The sequence below is a fragment of the Pseudorasbora parva genome, chromosome 6 (genome assembly GCF_024679245.1).
Source record: "Pseudorasbora parva isolate DD20220531a chromosome 6, ASM2467924v1, whole genome shotgun sequence".
Taxonomy (NCBI): Eukaryota; Metazoa; Chordata; class Actinopteri; order Cypriniformes; family Gobionidae; genus Pseudorasbora; species Pseudorasbora parva.
In genome coordinates, this window is record NC_090177.1 from 28,001,451 (window position 1) to 28,016,670 (window position 15,220).

Here is a 15,220-nt window from a genome sequence, read left to right on the forward strand (position 1 = left end):
TCAATAAAGCCCTCACCTAGAAAACCTTGCTATCGGACGGGCAGCGGAGATAGATCTATAAACATGAAGCGTCTCAGATGGCTTCCTGAATGTATACATGTGTAAATAAACATAACTATAATATCTTTCCAATAATCAATACCCTGCCTAAAGACCTCTATTAGGGAAAGCGGGAGTAAGAGTGAGAGAGAGAGAGAGAGAGAGAGAGAGAGAGAGAGAGAGAGAGAGAGAGAGAGAGAGAGAGAGAGAGAGAGAGAGAGAGAGAGAGAGAGAGAGAGAGAGAGAGAGAGAGAGAGAGAGAGATTGTCATTATTAGAGGAAGAGATGAAGATTAAGATGATCTAGTCTACAGGCTGAACAGCATTTGTGATCAGAAAAGGCTATGTGGCCGCAGAGGGAGGTGAATCGGGGGCTAGGGAGCACCACACAGGCATGTCATCTGTCGTACCTTCTGTGTCGGGCATATTTGCCACTGATATGGCCTGAGCCATTGCATCCTGGAGTAGGGCAGCTGAGTAGATAGAGGGGGGTCAAATTAGAGATGCTTTAAAGCTTTTGTTATTTCGTTGTGCTAAATAGTTCATCAGGAGACGTTTTCCACGGCCAGCATAACACAAACAAACATAGATTTTCAAATTTAGCTAAATAATTGCTTCGTCAATACGATGGAGCTGTGATCGATTTCCGTTTCCTGTGGCTACCCTTCTTTCGTTTCATGAAATCCCTTCTGTCTTTCACAGAAATCCCTAGTATTTTGTCAAATTGTTTCATTGGCATTTTCATTTATTACTAGCAAACAGTGTTAAGTTTTAAACTCAAATACGCTCACAGGTGTTCAGGATCTCTGTCTGTGTGTGTGTGTAGTCTGGCCTATCATTCATAAACTTAACATTTGGCTAATTTCATTAGCTTTTAGCTACCAATAAGTCTGTTTACCATTTCAACATGTTTAAAATATGATCATTTTGACTAGGAGGAGTTTTTATGCCAGAAAATGCTTTTAAAAAAGTTGACAGATTTCCAACTTGAATTAGTAAAGTAGGGACGCACAATATAGTTGTGGTCAAACTGGTATCGACCAATAAATGTGACTTTTTGAATATTGTTATAAACAGTGTATTTATATGACAGTTAGTTCTGGTTCTCAAATCTGATTGGCGGAGAGCATTTCCAGCCATGCGATATTCCACTAATAGCACACGGTAACCGTTTCCCACTTTGTATCACTCCACTCGTTTCTTCCAGATACTGGCAGCATTTCTCAAAGCGTGCATTAATGGCGGAAGAGCAAATCCACTATGATTTTAAAAATGATGGCTGTTATTGTGAGTTTTTAGGTTAAAATGTAGTTTTTTAAACCTCTAATATGCAATTTATATATAAACATTTGCTTCAGACAGTCAGACATGACTGTTTCAGACAGTCAGTGGTTGTTCAGCACTCATGCACCCGTCAAGAACAGCTTTACCTCGGCCATTCCTTCAGGAATTAGCAGCTGGCTCTTATGTAGATAGTGAGATATAATTAATTTTGGGTATATCAAACGGACAATCTTTGGCTTTATTAATCTGTTACTTCTTCCAGAGCAAATCCATTTGGTTAAGGGCTAAGTTAAGTTGTTGCTGGAGCACGATATAATTACATTATATTTTTTTATTATATATTTATTAACCTGGATCTTGGACTAATAGAGTTCTGCCTTTGTATTTTTCAATGAAATGTTTGCCTGTGTTTATTTTTTTATGGTCAAACTTCTTATACTTTCATAATGGCTATTATTGTTCATTTAAATATTATTGCCCAATAAATAATATTTTTTTTATATATACAATAATTTGCCGTATTATATGGTATTGAGAAAGGGTCCGTTAGTGATTGTGATTTCAACTTCAGTAAAAGTTACATTATTATGCCATTAGATGGCAGAAAACACTGTCTTTATGAGTGAATCACTAACAAAGATTTTATATTGAAAGAGACTGAAACAAGGTTGTAAACAAGAATGTTATTTTTTACTTTTAAACAACACCGTATAAGATGCAACCGACAAATGCATTGACTAGTCCTGACATGGGAAATCCTATTTTCTTTTTAGATATAAGATTGACCTGAAAAATTAATGCTTTATTAGATGCAGGTAATTCACACGCTTAGTCGATCCCTCTCTCTCACAATACTCAACATAATACATATATATATATATATATATATATATATATATATATATATATATATATATATATATATATATATATATATATATATATATAACTAGCCAGATACATGACATATCATGTCATAAGCAATTACTGTATAATTCTGTTCTACTGCAGCATGAAAGCATCTTTTGGTTATCTTTTGAGGAGAGCTCTATTTAAGATCTGTGACAAAAAAACGGCCGTGAGCAGCTTCAGTGACCCTGGCGGATAGCGAGTGTGTTTGATGCCGTTATAAATTCCACTCTTGTAAAATTCATAGTGCACTTGACAGTGAGATGAGCTGAGAATATGAGACTTTCATATCCCTCACACACAATCTTGGTATTGTTGGGTCTATAGGTACAAACTAGCAGACCCTGGCCATTTGAAACAAATGCTTGATCAGGCAAAAAAAAGGACCATAAATAACACGTGGACTCCTCGCATTTATTCAATTTATATTGCTGTCAGTCATTTTGTTGATGGTAATTATTGTTGAAAATGAGTTTGTAACATTAAAATGGTTTTTGATTGTAAAGCAGCGTGCATTGTGAGCCAAATAATGCCAAAACATGAATCAACATGGATTTAAAACAAAGAAAAAAAAGCTGCAGAAGAAGAAAAAAAGGCATATTTAACTTAACAGAACTAATCTGTCTTACCTCAGCTCCTGTCCAACAATCTCAGAGGGAACTGCAGAGGGAGAAACAACCAGGAACAGAAAAATAAGCAGAAAATTCTAAAGCTGCAAAATAATTGCATAGAACCACAATCAATAAATCACAAATATATACAGACCCCAGGAGGCCATAAGCAGTAACATTCATGACTGCATTACTAGGAAGAAACACACACACACACACACACACACACACACACACACACACACACACACACACACACACACACACACACACACACACACACACACACACACACACACACACACACACACACACACACGCGCAGTACATATACATACATATACACAAACACCTGAGTCAGCCGGAACATCGAGCCTTGATGATGGAAAAAATGTACGATATGCACGAATCAGCACGAAAATATGATTAATTATCCCAGTTCAGTTTAGTGGTGAAATCAGAGCAAAACTGCAGACGGTTAAAAAACAAAACAGCCTCTCTCTAATCAATTTATTTTAAGACAATTAAACCTGTCAAAGAAACGTCATCCAAAGAAGAACTTATTGTAAGTATGTTGGCTTTAAAGGAATTTTTGGGTCTAAAGTGTAAAAAACAAACAGAAATAATCAAATTACTAGAGTTTATTATTTGGAATGTATTTTGTTAAATACATTCCAAATAATAAACTCTAGCCTTGACCGTGTAACGTGGCTACATTCACATTATGTGCACTAAGATACTAGAAATGCAGGCGACATCACCGTTTCACAAGGTACGTTATAATATGGAACTTTTGCATTTTGTATTGAAACTTCACCTACAGAAATGAATTCATTCATAGCCAGAAGTTCATCTGACATTCATTCTGCTAAAAGGATGATTTAAAGCTCAAATAACACACATTTTTTCATTGCATGTGTATTATTAAACACTTTTTTCCCCTTTTCTTTACAAAATGAGAGATGAGTCAGAATTACTGATGGTTGTACTTGACAGTATTCACAGACACTCTCCATTGAGCTGAACTTTTACTGAACCCAGATCATTCTTCTAAAAACAAACAGTTGGATAATCTGGTCATGCCTATAAAATTGTAATATCTCAAAGCATTTCTACAACTTTCGACATTGCGTTTGGTTAAATGCTATTCTCTCGCGCAAAGCTCCGTTTGAACTTACTGAATGCTGCATAGTGAATAGGATTTTCTTGCAAAAGCAACCTCTAGAGACTCCAAGAGCGGGATTATTGGAGAGAAGCTGAAATATTAGATATGCCTAGAGCCAACATATAAGATATGCTCAGCTGACCAGTGAAAGAAATGAGTTTTATAGGTGAGAGAGAGAGAGAGAGAGAGAGAGAGAGAGAGAGAGAGAGAGAGAGAGAGAGAGAGAGAGAGAGAGAGAGAGAGAGAGAGAGAGAGAGAGAGAGAGAGAGAGAGAGAGAGAGAGAGAGGGTTCACTGACCTCTTCCTGCCTTGGACCGCGTGCGAGTGCGCTTGTCATCAGTATCCAAACTCATCTGTCAGAGAGAAAAGGAGAGAGTCAAGACTACAACGGTAGATAGAGGAGAAACAGACAGAGACAAGCTAACACACACACACTATGGGGCACACACACACACACCATACATTCAGGTTAATGAAGTCATGAATAATGTATACGAAACACACTTTCACAGAGTAAATACTCACTGGGAGCGCTATTTCTCTTTTATACTGCAAACACTAAGACAGAAAGATAGATCAACAGAGAGCTGGATAAACAGACAAAGAATGACAGATGGACAGACAGACAGATAGAAAGACAGACAGACAGACAGACAGACAGACAGACAGACAGACAGACAGACAGACAGACAGGTAGATAGATAGATAGATAGATAGATAGATAGATAGATAGATAGATAGATAGATAGATAGATAGATAGATAGATAGATAGATAGATAGATAGATAGATAGATAGATAGATAGATAGATAGATAGATAGATAGATAGATGGATGGATAGACAAAATGGCAAACAAAAAGAAAGATTAAACCATTAAATTGCAGTACATTTTGCAGTGTTCCCCCTCCGAACCTTTATGCTCCCCTCATCAGCTTATAAATGACTGGCCCTGAACAATAAATCTGATTGGACGGACACAGAGAGACACAGCAGTGCATGGCATCTGCCAGAGGAGCCCATTTGCGTTCACGGCCCCATGGCAAGCTGGAGTGGTAATTACAATAGCAATATTAACCGCAGTGATAGAAATAATACAAACACAGGCACTCCAAATCACTGTAATTCCTCCCGCACAGAGTCCCCGATCGCTACACTCGCTGCGCTTTCTGGCACAAAAGGAGCAGGTGTCAATCCCTCTCAGTCGCGCTCACACACACACAGACGCAGGGAAGTCTGCTCACTGTAAAGCCATTGGATCTTTTCTGGCGGCACAATGGCGCCATTAGCTTTGATTACTTTACTGCGATTTAAATGGAACGGAATCCTTGAAAATCCACGAAACTCTCTCCTTTTGACCCTCCGCGAGCGCTGCTCACCCCGCTCCCAGCTGCCGCCTTTAATACAGTGCTGGTGCTGGCAAGGGCACACTGCACTTCCACAGAGGAGTTTCTCTTTCACACGCTCCCTTTCTCTTTCTTTTTTATCCCTGCGCACTCACTCTGGCAGTGCCACTTCCTGTTGATTGCCGACTTTTCAGCACGGGCGGATAATGAGTGTGTTGTGTTGCATTTGAGGGAGTTTTGCGTACGGGCCGATGAAAGTTGGCTGTGTGTGTGTGTGCGTGTATCCGGGCAGACAGGTGCACGGAGTCTCTCTTCCTCTCTCAGGGGTGTTTTGATCACAAGCACGCACGTGCTCGAGCAACAAGCCGGCTTTTTGTGCGCCGATACTCGCTTCGCACACTCTGAGCTCGACTTGCCAGCCTGGGAGGAAAGTTTTCCCACATGGAGGATCAAATAGAGACGGCGGACACGAACACTGAGCGTTGTGTTTGCACGGGCTCGCCCATCTGCGAGTCTTCTATGCCCTCTCTGTATCTCTCGAAACAAGCTTTGTGACTTTCTGACCCCCGAGCACAAAAGCCAGGGGCAGATGCGTGCCGTTTTGTTCTTTACCCACTGTAGCTTCCTCTAGTCTTTCACTGCCGTCTCCTTCTATCTCTTCAGTGTCAACACATGAATCAAACAGGCCGTGAGGGAGCCCGCGCGGCTTTCATGTTTGCGTAACCATAGCTACGCATCCCTTTCGAATAGGTGAGCGCATCAGAGCTCGCATTCCTTTTTTATTTCAAATTCCGGCTCATTAAATCTGCACGCTCGTGCGAAGTTGTTTGTGACGAGCGAGACAGTGTCATCTTTCTTTCGTAATATATTTCAAAGGCCTTTTAATGTTTTCAAAACCTGTCCTTCCCCTGCGTTTTTTAATTACGACTGTTGGCAGAGAAATGAGCGAGTGATTGTGAGAAGGAGGGAGAACTTGAAAAGGAGCATGGGGACGATGACATGAGCGGAAAAATTTGGCAGAAAAATGCGAACGCTAAGATAAAGCCAACATTTGTTTTTAATTTTTTTTTTTTTTACCAGTCAGAGTGGGATAACGTCCCTGCATCCCTTCGGGCCGTGTGCTACATTATTAACTGTGTCCCCCGTCTTCTCCATACAAGCGGACGGAGTCGCTCCTTCGTGCTCTTCTGACAGCTCTATGTAAATTGCTGGCTGGGGGCAATGACTTCACAAAGAAGGTCACCCCTCCTCCTCCGGTGCGCATAAATGAGCCTTTTATTCATTTTCGCATTTACAAGCAGAGGACGCAAACCAGGCCCGGCGTGGCAACCAATGCTAGAGTGACAGGACCACTGACATCTCCAAAATTACCTGCGGAAAGCATTGGCCAATTAAAGAAGGCCGATGCGGTCACCAAGGAGATCTGAGCCATCCATCAAGGGAGCGGAGTTAACATGCACTCTCACAGCCTGATTGACAAACCGAGAGAGGTTTATGTTTGTGCCCGTTTGTATAAACGCACACTCGCGTTCGCTCGTCTCTCTCTCGTGTGTTTTCTTTAAAGAGCTTGTGGTAGCGCGAGAATAAGCTCGGCTCTGATTCCTTTGCACACAGTTGGATGACGCTGATCAGTCGGAGTTTGGTATTATCTAATTGGATGCTCTTAAAAGCGCTGCCTGCAACTGCAACCCTTTAAACATTTCAAATTAGATCGATAAATCAATCGCTTCAGATGAACTCTTTCCATCAGAGTGAAAGAAAAAACATTTATGGGCCCATGGGAGAGAGCGAAGACTCTCTTACTCTCGTTTTTTCCCTCTCCCCCCTATTAGAAATCTCTTCCAGTGAATTTGCCAATGCAGAAGTGAAAGAGATAGACGGTTGAAAATTTGGTCTGTTCCATATAAAAAGCATGAAGAAAGAGTGAAAGAGGAGGAAAAGGGATGCATCCACTTAAAGCCAAAAACACACACCTAAGCAGAAAGCAGAAAGTGGAAGGGGGTGGGGGTGGGGGGTAAGAGAGAGAGAGAGAGAGAGAGAGAGAGAGAGAGAGACTTTCTTTTATGTTGATGAAAGATAGCAAACAAAAGCAGCTCAAGGACATCCCTGCTTTCAAACCTCTCCAGTTTTCCTAAATAATGCAAGAAAGCTCTAAAAATGAAATTAGGTTGAGTCGAACAGCCCGATTCTTTATAATTACGGGGCGCGGGACACTTTAAAATCTCAGCTCATTCAGAGGGGGGGGTTTGGTTGCTCTGCCAAAACTCATTCTAGGTCAAGCTGGCATGAACTGCGCACATCGCGGTAATACAACGCTGACTTCCTTTCATAGTGTGCTGACAGACAGAACTGATGAATGTCATAAATGTATAGCCCTCTTTCGCCTCTAATTGTGCCAACTTGGCAGGAAGCCCACGTTTCCACGTGGCAATTGGCTGACGGGCTTGTGCAACTCACTTTGATTGGTCGGCTCTGCAGTCTGAGAGAGGGCCGGCAGCGGCTGATCTTGTCTCCTCGCGTCCAGCGCTGGTTCAGGAGTTTCCCCCGGTACTCATTTTCTGTTTGAGAAGAGAGGGAGAGAGAGAAAGCAATAAATGAAAATGAAAAAAAAAATGAATATGAAGGGAAAAGACAGTCATGTCAGCATCTGCGCTGGCAGTTGGAAGAGTTTTGCGGAGCGAGGCCAAAGGAGCTTTCGGTTCGAATGCTGTAACGGACTGATTCAGCAGCGAAAAGGCCAGATCATCTCATCACCTGTCCACCTGCATCTGAAACCAGCAGCCTCAGCACAGGAAACACAACCCCCTGCATCCAGACAGCAAGACACACGCTCACAAGTATATATTGACCCTGGACCACAAAACCAGTCATTTTATAAAGTTCAAAGCATGGTTTGTTAGGATATGACAATATTTGTCTGAGATACAACTATTAGAAAATCTGGAATCTGAGGGAGCAAAAAAATTGAAATATTGAGAAAATCGCCTTTAAAGTTGTCCAAAGTAAGTACTTTACAATGCATTTTTTGCTATATTTACGGTAGGAAATTGACAAAATATCTTCACGTAACATGATTTTTACTTAAAGGAACACTCCACCGTTTTTAGAAAGAGGGCTTATTCAACTTCTTTCCTACATTTAGATATGTGGGCAAGTGCATTTTTGTCTCAGTGCATGCATTGTTTTAGTTTGGCAGGATCGCCGCTAGCTTAGCTTACCATAATGAATGGAATCCTATGTTGGCAGCTAGCATGTCCCGAGTAAAAGTGATCCAAAAAAAACCTCCTAACTAAACACCTAATTACTTAAGAGATATCATGGCTCTCATCCTCATGTCCTCCGGCGTTTGAGCGATCGTAATGTGTTGCGTGATATCTCTGCGCCCAAGTAGCAGTGCTTCGCCTGTGCTTCTCCATAATATAGTCCCATATCAATATCTGCCTAGGAAATCACATATATGTATAGGTAAATATGTACCTAGGAAATGTACTCGTTGTGAATATGCAGGCAACAAGTAATTAGGTGTTTTTTTTTTTTGGATCACTTTTACTCGGGACATGCTAGCTGGCAACATAGGATTCCATTTATTATGCTAAGCTAAGCTAGCGGCGACCCTGCCAACCTAAAACTGCATGCACTGACACAAAAATGCATTTTCCAAAAAAACTAAATGTAGGAAAGAAGCTGAATAAGCCCTATTTCTAAAAAAAAACGGTGGAGTGTTCCTTTAATATCCCAATGATTTCTGACATAAAAGAAAAAACTATAATTTTGACCCATACAGTGTATTGTTGGCTATTTGCCATAAATTACCCATGCGACTTATGACAGGGTCACATATATATATATATATATATATATATATATATATAGACTTCATGGCTCACCAAAAAAAATAATAATAATATTTGTAATCCAGAAATTAAAAACTGTTATAAATTAAACTATAAATTGCTTTTTATATATATTTGTGTTAATATAAAACAACCTGAGTAGCTCTGTCACTCATCCTAGGCTATAAAAAAAGCGATATTTGTCTTTGGGTGTAAATGCATTAACTAATATAATATATTGACAGCGCATATACAGTGCATTTATGTGTTAACTGAAAGGTGCTCAATGTCATATGTGTGAAGTGACAGTTTGACAGGTCATGATGGGGGCTGGGCCTTTTACACATGTGACCTATGCACTTCTAATTAAAGAGAGGCGAGAACTCAAAAAAACTCACACTCGCACATACGCGCATACATATGCATGCTAAAACACCCCAGCTGGAAGCTCTGTCAGTCTGCTATTAGAATCAATCACTTTTGTGCATTTTTATTGAGCTTTTAGCAGGCAGGAGTGTAAGAGAAGGGAGGGGTCACAAAGACTGGGGGAGGGAATTTGGTCAGTAAATAATGAATCAACCATAAATCAGGATTTTTTCCCTTCCTCCTTTCTTTTTTTTTTCATCAGGGTAATAGTCTATCTCTCCATAAACCACTGACACACACATGATAGACACGCGTGATAAAAAGATAAAAGAATGTCCCAATAAAATCTGATGCAAAAAATCCCCTCAGCTCAAGCGCAAACGTGCTTTCAAATGCAGGCCGTATTAAAATAATCATTATATTCATCAACGATCACGGATCAGCCATTGTTCATGAAATCTCACAGATGAGACCCCAGTTCATAACTCACTTTGTTTAGCCTTCAAAAATACCACAGGCAGCAAACTCTTAAAAGTTACGTGAGAAAATCTTCTGTGGATTTCCAACGTTCGAAACGCATAAAAACGTATTCTAACCCGTCAAGCTTTGCCTTCGAGATGATCAGAGGACATCGGAGAACTTTGTGTTACATCATGAAGAGCTTGATTCTCTCTGTCAAGCAAGCATAACAAGTCCATGTCACATTTTTTGTGCTTGTTAAGTAAAAAATATTTAAGTAAAAGGTCTTTATATAAAGCATGTTCAAAAAATAATATATAAAAATGAGTTCTGGGCAAACATTTCATCGCGATTGATCACATCCAGGATAAATGTTTACATAATATAAGTGTGTGTACTGTGTATAATTATTATCTATATATAAATACACACATGCATGTTTATATTTTATATTTACATAAAGGAGTGTGTATTTATAAACACACATAATATATATATATATATATATATATATATATATATATATATATATATATATATATATATATATATATATATATATATATATATACATACATATACACACATATTTTTACTTTAAATTGCAAAAATCTGGCAAAGTGCTTTTCTTTATATAGAAAGAATTCAGTTACACTTTATTTTAATGTGTCTTTGTTACAGTGTAATTATATATTTAAGTACTGAGCAACTATAATTAACTGACTATAGGGTTAGGGTTGGAATAAGGTTTGGTTGAGGGTTAGTCGCATGCAATTATGCATAATTTACCGTTATTCTTACATATAAAGAAGTATATGTGCACACTTTTAATTTAATTAAAATTTGTCTTATCAAAACACATTTTGAAGCTATTGTTCCTTCCATTTGCAAATAGCCGTCTTATGGAATTTGAGTTCTTTTATCATAAGAATCCTCATCCCTATAAGATTCATTTTGGCATATTGTAGTAAGAGGTAAGAAACATCTGCCATTCTCCTTTTGCCTCTTCTGCTCTCGCCTGTGTCCTTTCTTTTAATTTCCTCTATTTTCCTTTATCTCAATCTGCTGTTTTCTTCCTTTAAAGGAGGCTTCCATCTGTTTCTTAAAGGGCACTAAAACTCACCTCACCCTCTCAGAGAGAGAGCCAAAGAGCAGGAGAGCCAAAGAGAAAGAGTTTGCTGTCAGTAAAAGAAGAGCCTTTAAACATAGAGAGCTTCTGACTCTGTCTCTCTCACTTCCCCCTCTAACATCTGCCCTTCTCTCTTAGCAAGCACAAAATAAACAAAGCAGGCAGATCTGATTTGCCTCCTAAAACTCTGTGCAGCAGCAACAACCCAGAAAAAAGACAGGCAGGATGCCAGTCATCAGAGTTAGAAAGCTGTAGGGCATTGTCAGTAAAAGCATTTCCAATGCCCCTTACACACACACTCCCACGCCGGCACGGAACAAAACGCTTATTTATCAACTTTCAGCCCTCTTCTAAAAAGTGACTACAACAGCACTACTGTGCATCCACCCCCCCAAACGCTCTCTCGCTTTTTCTCGTTCTACAAATTTCAAGCCAAATAAACAGAACCGCGAGGCGCAAAAGGCTCTTTAAAATCTCACCATAAACCCAGGCCGTATAGCCGACTCCACACTTTCCGGCCTTCTGAAATGGCACAGCCCCAATAATCCACCCCCTCTATAACCTTGATGGCTCAGGTGCCACTCATTCTAAAGGCGACGTTAATAAAGCGAAACGGTTCATCGTTTACAGACGGGTTAGAGAGACTATTATCTGATTGGCCCCTGTGAATGTTCACTTTAAAGAATTACACTACACGAGGACCAAGAGATTAATAAATGATCCGCGATACAGTCAAAGGAGACAGAGACGAGTGTAAACAAATCAAGAAAATCATGTCGTGCAGCTGAAATCCATCATAGTGATGCGGAGTTGCCTGAGACAGACATAAATCCATAGTTTAGATTAAACAGGAATGGATGCCTTCACGGTAATCCACGGGTGACACATCTGCACTCTCTGCTCCAGTTAAGCAGGATTTAACTTCAACTTTGTGATTAGAGAACAAACAGAAAGCTCTTAGGTGGAAGAATACCGTTAGCCCGCGAGACGCACTCAAACCTAATTACAAAAGAAACAACAATACCATCAAAATAGAGACCTGTTTAACATTTGTGGTGCATTCATCGTATTATTCTTTTCAGAAGATTAAAAAAATCGACTTGTGCCTGAAAGTCAACAGCAAGTAATAAAATTAGATTCTCCTTCATGTCAAAACGAGTCAAAGTGCCTTTGAGAGCTACCGGCTCTCGTTTTTTTCCCCTTTATGACACACCACGGAAAACACCATGACAACCACGAGCGGCAGAAAGAGGCCAACTCAGAGAGTGACTCTGCGTTAAAGGAGCAATGGCAGAATTCGGCTTTGTTTGGGCTTCTTCAATGTCAGTGTTCTTTAAAGATTCTGCTTAGGTGTGCTTCCAGCCGCCGTGATGCCAAACTCGATTCTGATTCTAAAAGTATTCTTTCAGACATGTTCAGTGCCTGCATCTGAAATCGCATACTACGCACATACATACTATAAAGAACATATCTTTTTTTAAGAGGAATTACTTAAGTAGTATAAGTAGCCTACTCAAGAGACATGTCTTCTATTGCATCACAGGTCATTCACGACCAAAATGAGTCTTATAATAAAATATTTTCTTAAAATTCAATCTGCATCCATGTCTGCTGAGAATTTTTTTTTTAAACATCATAAATGTGAACGTTCACACTTAAAACGATATTGCTCGTGCCAGTCAAATTTTAAAGGCAAGGAAAATCTTCCAAACAAAACAACGAGGACCTTAAAAGAGTTGTTCTAAGCATTGAACGTTAAAAGCAGGAATTCAGTTAGGCCTACTTGAGTTAAATAAATGTAAATCAGCACACGTGAGTGAACGAGAATGATTCTTAAAAGAAGAAAACACCGAGCAAAACAATGGCGCGCTTGTCGCGCGAGACTCAAACAGCACAAACATGCATTTTAAATCACCGATCAATTCAGCTGCATGCAATTCAGTGTTTCAAGGCTTAAAGGCTGCTCTAAATGGCACCTTTCTTCACTAATGATAGGGGCGACCCTGACCCTCGGCCCTGGTGGCGTGGCTTTCTGCTGTGCTCTGAATGAGAAGAGCGCAATTTGGCCCAGCTGCTCCATTCCACATGTTTATTACTCTCTCCTCTCCGGCAAATCCACGGCACCTGCTGCAGCACTGCATGCATCTTTATTTTTTCACTTTTATGTCACCAGCTTCCTGTCCAACGGACTGAGTGATAAAACAAGTGTCTATTTCGAGCGTTTAGCGCCTTTGGGCAACCAAAATGAGCATTAGGGTCGGTATATCACAAACAGCCCTGCTTGAATATTATAGGAATTAATCCGCGGATAAGATTAAACGGCAATCTGTGAAGACCCAGATTTCATGATGCGAGTGAAAAGAGCGTCTGCATGCACCAGATGATCCGCTATAGTATCATTTGCATATAAGACCTGAGCACATTGTTTGGTTATGTATTAACATGGCTGACTGAAATAAGAGAAAACTTGCAAGGATTCCCCCCACCGCACAGACAGCAGCCTCCAATTTCATTAAACTCTGGAGGTTCCCGACGACCGCGCAATTCTGCGCAATTTCCGCAAACAGATAGATAGGATCTGGTGAAAGTTATTACAAAACCAGTTTCTAGGCGAGGGCGATAAAATAAAGGACTCCATGAATCAGGTGACCTTTATTGTACACAGCACTGAATATCATGACAAGTGGATGTCGCTAAAATGCGGTAGGGCTACCAACACAACATTAGCAGCAACGTTGGGAGATAAAGGAGTTGTAACCCTTTTTCGCTATGTATCTCACTTTGAGATGTTTTCATAAAAAATGAGTCGAGGAATCTTATCTCATCTCAGAGCAGGGTGTATACCGGTAACAGAAAACAAGGATATTTACATTTTGTGCATGCATTTATTGTGCAAGTAATCACATGATAAAAATAATAATAATAAAAAATCATATATGTATCACACTTCACTCTCGTATGATTATGAATATGTTAATTCACAGTGGAAAACATTTTAATTAAAATCAGCAAATATGTGAGTCTGGACCACAAAATAAGGGTCTATTTTTTTTTTTTTTTTTTTTTTTTTTACTTTCATCTAAAAGCGTTCCTTTTTTATGTTATGATAGGATAATATTTGTCTGAGATACAACTATTTGAAAATCTGGAATCTGAGGGTGCAAAAAAATCTAAATATTGAGAAAATCACCTTTAAAGTTGTCCAAATAAAGTCTTTAGCAATGCATGATACTACTAATAATGCATTTTCTATATATTTACAGTAGACATTTTACAAAATATCTTCACGGAACATGATCTTTACTTAATATCCTAACGATTTTTGACATAAAAGAAAAATCGATCATTTTGACCAATATATAATGTATTGTTTGCTATTGCCATAAATGTACCTGTGCACATATAGTGTTAACAGACATATAGTGTCACCTTGAGAAATCTTTGCCTGCTGGTTAATTTGAAGTATGATGGAAAGTGTTACAAGCCTCAAAGTTTGCTCTGCCGTGTTATTTTTAACAGCAGATGTTTATACAATTAATACGGAGAACCTGTTGATTAGGGTGATATCTGAAAGTGATATCATTTAACGCACACAAATTATAAACCAGAGATTTTTGATCATTTAACTTCTTTAATATAGTGACTTACAACTTCTATCATCACCTCATGAGGGCAGTGCTCATGTACATGGTTATTTCACCCCTGTAGCTCATGTTTAATTGGTTAAACTGATGGCGTTACACCTCACACTGTTGTACAACACTCCCCGTTCTCCTCTACACAAAACTGCTCTCTGACATTGAGCCAAAAGCATCAGACTATGAGAAGTTCGACACACTTAAACCTCACTAACTCCAGTTACTTTTCTCTCTGCATGAGGCGTCTGGCTCCAGGACAGCCATATACAACATGTACAACAAAAACAAAAACAATGCAATCCTATAATTTGTATTGCACGCACACACACGCGCGCGCGCATAGGTTCACGGTGATGACATGATCTCAACTGACTCTCAGATAAAACACATTCACGTTCACTTCGTCCACCATCTTGGTTGCAGGTGCTTTGATATTATACTTAA

The 15,220-nt window shown here is 39.5% G+C and overlaps 1 protein-coding gene across 8 annotated transcripts in view; it reads right to left on the minus strand.

The window, feature by feature from the left end:
* The window catches only part of myt1b (myelin transcription factor 1b), a 122,628-nt gene that overhangs the window by 24,926 nt on the left and 82,482 nt on the right, over nt 1–15,220 (minus strand). For 7 of the 8 annotated variants that reach the window (XM_067446572.1, XM_067446570.1, XM_067446571.1 and 4 more), the window contains exons 2-5: nt 7,809–7,909; nt 4,306–4,360; nt 2,861–2,891; nt 449–511 (exon numbers count right to left, since the gene is read on the minus strand). In XM_067446572.1, coding sequence (XP_067302673.1) covers nt 449–511; nt 2,861–2,891; nt 4,306–4,360; nt 7,809–7,909 — 250 coding nt within the window. The remainder of the gene's footprint in view (nt 1–448; nt 512–2,860; nt 2,892–4,305; nt 4,361–7,808; nt 7,910–15,220) is intronic. The other variant, XM_067446569.1, reaches the window with a different exon arrangement.